Below are 4,683 nucleotides of genomic sequence, written 5' to 3'. Positions count from 1 at the left end.
AGGGTCGCAAACGGGTACCCGTACCCGGCCGGGTATGGGTAGCCGGTGTATCGGGTAGGGTACGGGTATCGGGTACCCGGTTGCGACCTCTGGATTGAACCTCCCCCCCCACCCATCTCAGGGTTCACCCAGGAACAGGGAGACACTGAGATTGGAATGTCTGCACTCTGGTTGCAGAGGAGAGGCTGCCTCTCCTCTGCCGGGAGATGGATCGGTAACCGCCTGGACCTCTGTGCAATACAGGATGTCCCGTGGATCAGTTCACGTTGATGATGGAGCAGTAGCGGAGAGAGTGGAGAGTTTCCCACACCTCTGGCAGGGTGCTCATGACCGGCTCCGCTTTTACAGCAGAGGTCTCACTCCCGATCAGTCGGGCGGCATGATCTCATCGGTTGCATAACGCTGTGTGGAAGCTACCTGGTCTGTCGCTCTACACGAAGCTTCGGGTCTTCTCGGCCAAGGTCATGTCCTCCCTTCTACATGCTTTCGAAATGTGGACCCTTCTAATTTGAACATCTTCGCTGGTTAGAAACATTCAGGCTGGCGTTCCTACCATCTGTCCTGGGTTTAAGCAGGCTGGATTGTGTGAGGAGCTCACGAATCATTGAAAGATGTGGACAAAGTCCCATCGGTGAGCTCCTCCGGCAGGCAAGGCTGCGTTGGCTGGGTCATGTAGCCACCGCATGCCAGAGGTCGCAAACGGGTTTTGATTCCTTACCCGTACCCGTACCTGGCCGCACCAGGGTCGCAAACGGGTACCCGTACCCGTACCCATACCCGGCCAGGTACGGGTAGCCGTTCCCTACCCGTACCCTACCCGAAATGAGTGACAAACGGTGACTCACCAGTGACTCACGGCCTACCCGTACCCGTACCCGGCCGCACCAGGGTCGCAAACGGGTACCCGTACCTTACCCGATACCTGGCTACCCGTACCCGGCTGGGTATCGAGTAGGGTACGGGTATCGGGTACCCGATTGCGACCTCTGGGATGAAGCCATGTTGCAGGCGCGGGTGGGTTGATTCTAGGAACTTGAATTGTGAGAAGAGACAAGACGTTGGAAAATGAGTGACAAACGGTGGCTCACCAGTGACTCACGGCCTACCCGTACCCGTACCCGGCCAAACCAGGGTCGCAAACGGGTACCCGTACCTTACCCGATACCTGGCTACCCGTACCCGGCTGGGTATCGAGTAGGGTACGGGTATCGGGTACCCGATTGCGACCTCTGGGATGAAGCCACGTTGCAAGCGCGGGTGGGTTGATTCTAGGAACTTGAATTGTGAGAAGAGACAAGACGTTGGCAAATGAGTGACAAACGGTGGCTCACCAGTGACTCACGGCCTACCCGTACCCGTACCCGGCCGCACCAGGGTCGCAAACGGGTACCCGTACCCGGCCGGGTACAGGTAGCCGGGTATCGGGTAGGGTACGGGTATCGGGTACCCGGTTGCGACCTCTGCCGCATGCCCAAGCAGCTTCTGTTTGGCCGCATAGAGCGGGCTAAACGGGCACGACACGGGCTGGAGAAGAGATGGAGTGATGCGGTATCTACCCCTCCCCCCCACCGTGTACCTACCCCATTGGAACCTCATTTGCCAGTAAAAAATTATAATAATAGTTTTTTTACCCTTCTATCTGGCAACAAAACTGACACCTTTTTTACAAGGAGTCATGTTTGCCTAGACCACAATATCTGCAGTTGTAATGCAAACAAAAAACATAACTCTGATAATGTATGCACTGTCCTTGAAGTTGATTGGTCCACACCCGAGACAGCTTTCCTTAGAGCTTAGTCTCACATGGTGTTGGACCAGATGACGCCAAAAGGCTCTCAAGAAAGCTGTCTCGGATGTGGACCAATCAACTTCAAGGACAGTGCATACATTATCAGAGTTATGTTTTTTGTTTGCATTACAACTGCAGATATTGTGGTCTAGGCAAACATGACTCCTTGTAAAAAAGGTGTCAGTTTTGTTGCCAGATAAAAGGGTAAAAAAACAATTATCGTGTACCTACCGTTGCACCCCCACGTTGACTACCCCCCCCCACCCCCCCAGGTGTCCCAGCTGTTGGCGCTGCTGAGGCAGGGCGACTGCCAGCCCCGGCCTTGCTTCCGAGGCAACAAGTACGGCCGGTCGACAAGGTACGAGAGACTAGGATAGTGCCCCCCCCTCCACGCCTCCGTAACCCTTCCGTGTCCCCACCACCACCCCCACCACCATCCACCCTCCCCACCCACCACCCACCACCACCCACCACTCCCACCACCCCCACCCACCCACCACCCTCCATCACCATCACCACCCCTTACCACCACCACCACCCTCCACCCACCACCACCCACCACCCCCACCCACCACCCCCACCACCACCCCCACCACCCCCCCACCCCTCCCATCCACCACCCCCCCCATCCACCACCCCCCACCACCCACCCCCCCCCACCACCACCCCCCACCACCACCTCCCACCACATAGTCATTATCATCGGCATCATCATCACTATCATCATCGCCATCATCGTCATCATCATCACTATAATCATCGCCATCATCATCATCGTCGTCATCATCATCACTATCATCATCGCCATCATCATCACCATCATCGTCATCATCGTCATCATCACTATCATCATCGCCATCATCGTCATCATCGCTATCATCATCGCCATCATCGTCAGCGGCATCATCATCACTATCATCATCGCCATCGTCATCGTCAACATCATCACTATCATCGTCATCGTCATCATCATCACTATCATTATCGCCATCATCGTCGTCATCATCACTATCATCATCGCCATCATCGCTATCATCATCGCCATCATTTTCATCGGCATCATCATCACTATCATCATCGCCATCATCGTCATCGTCATCATCATCACTATCATCATCGCCATCATCGTCATCGGCATCATCATCACTATCATCATCGCCATCATCATCGTCATCATCACTATCATCATCGCCATCATCGTCATCGGCATCATCATCACTATCATTATTGCCATCATCGTCATCGGCATCATCATCACTATCATCATCGGCATCATCGTCATCGTCGTCATCATCATCACTATCATCATCGCTATCATCATCGCCATCATCATCACTATCATTATCGCCATCATCGTCATCGCCATCATCATCACTATCATTATTGCCATCATCGTCATCGCCATCATCATCACTATCATTATCGCCATCATAGTCATCATCGTCATCGCCATCATCATCGTCATTATCATCATCGTCGTCGTCGTCAATATCATCATCGTCATCATCAACGTCATCATCAACGTCATCAACGTCATCCTGATTATCATCACCCACGAGGTGGACGTACAAGGGCGGGTTTGTCTAGGTGCGGTGCGAAAGAAGTTCCACGCGCGCACGCACACGGCCACGCGAAGGCAAATGCCTCAGCGTTACTCACAAACCCACCCACAGGGGTCAGAGTTGGGGTGTTTTCCCAACCGGCCAGCACCCAACCCGCGACTTTACCGCCCCCTGCTGTTAAACTTAGCACATGTAATGTAGGGTGGTTCGTTTCGTTGGGTTGGATCGCGTAGAATAAATGTTGTGTGGTTAAACATCTGCAGAACGTGAAGAGCCAGTGGCATCTACATCTGTATAACGTGAAGAACCAGTGGCATCTGCATCTGTAGAACGTGAAGAACCAGTGACATCTACAGAACGTGAAGAACCAGTGGCATCTACATCTGCAAAACATGAAGAACCAGTGGCATCTACATCTACAGAACATGAAGAACCAGTGGCATCTACATCTGCAGAACATGAAAAACCAGTGGCATCTACATCTGCAGAACGGGAAGATACTCTTAGGTTTTTTCGGTAAAATCACGTAGGTACAAAATCAAAAAAATAATAAGTAATAGAAAGGGAAAAAACATTTATTTTATTTTTTTATTTCTATAATTATTTCGATTTTTATTATTTATTTTATTTTTTACCTACGTGACTTTACCGAAAAAACCTAAGAGTATGAATCCTTGCAGTCACGAAAGCTTCAAATCTAGAACGTGAAGAACCAGTAGCATCTACATCTGTAGAACGTGAAGAACCAGTGGCATCTACATCTATAGAACGTGAATAACCAGTGGCATCTACATCTGCAGAACGTGAAGAACCAGTGGCATCTACATCTGCAAAACATGAAGAACCAGTGGCATCTACATCTACAGAACATGAAGAACCAGTGGCATCTACATCTGCAGAACGTGAAGAACCAGTGGCATCTACATCTACAGAACATGAAGAACCAGTGGCATCTACATCTACAGAACATGAAGAACCAGTGGCATCTACATCTGCAGAACGTGAATAACCAGTGACATCTACATCTGCTGGAGATTCTGCACCATTCAAAGCCACTCCCCGTGTTTAGTGTACACACCTTACGACGTGGTTTGTAATCGACAGGGAGTAAAGTTGGGACTTAACGAACAAAAATCAACTTACGAACACAGACCTCTGGAACAGAGGTCGCAAACGGGTTTTGATTCCTTACCCGTACCCGGCCCGACCAGGGTCGCAAACGGGTAGCCGTACCTGGCCATACCCGTACCCTACCCGTACCCGGCCGGGTACGGGTACGGGTATCTGATTGCGACCTCTGGGATGAAGCCATGTTGCAGGCGCGGGTGAGTT

General features: G+C 51.4%; 1 protein-coding gene across 1 annotated transcript in view; it reads left to right on the top strand.

Annotated features, from left to right (window-relative positions):
• The window catches only part of LOC133339584 (probable basic-leucine zipper transcription factor Q), a 107,127-nt gene that overhangs the window by 87,810 nt on the left and 14,634 nt on the right, over positions 1–4,683 (top strand). The window contains exon 2 of the mRNA XM_061547695.1: positions 2,062–2,147. Within this exon, the coding sequence (XP_061403679.1) occupies positions 2,062–2,147 (86 nt within the window). The remainder of the gene's footprint in view (positions 1–2,061; positions 2,148–4,683) is intronic.

This window comes from Lethenteron reissneri, unplaced genomic scaffold, assembly GCF_015708825.2.
Source record: "Lethenteron reissneri isolate LAM-NWPU_2019-01 unplaced genomic scaffold, ASM1570882v1 scaffold_1928, whole genome shotgun sequence".
Lineage (NCBI taxonomy): Eukaryota > Metazoa > Chordata > Hyperoartia > Petromyzontiformes > Petromyzontidae > Lethenteron > Lethenteron reissneri.
The sequence above is the reverse complement of the archived record's forward strand: the minus strand, read 5'-3'. Positions and strand labels throughout refer to the sequence as shown.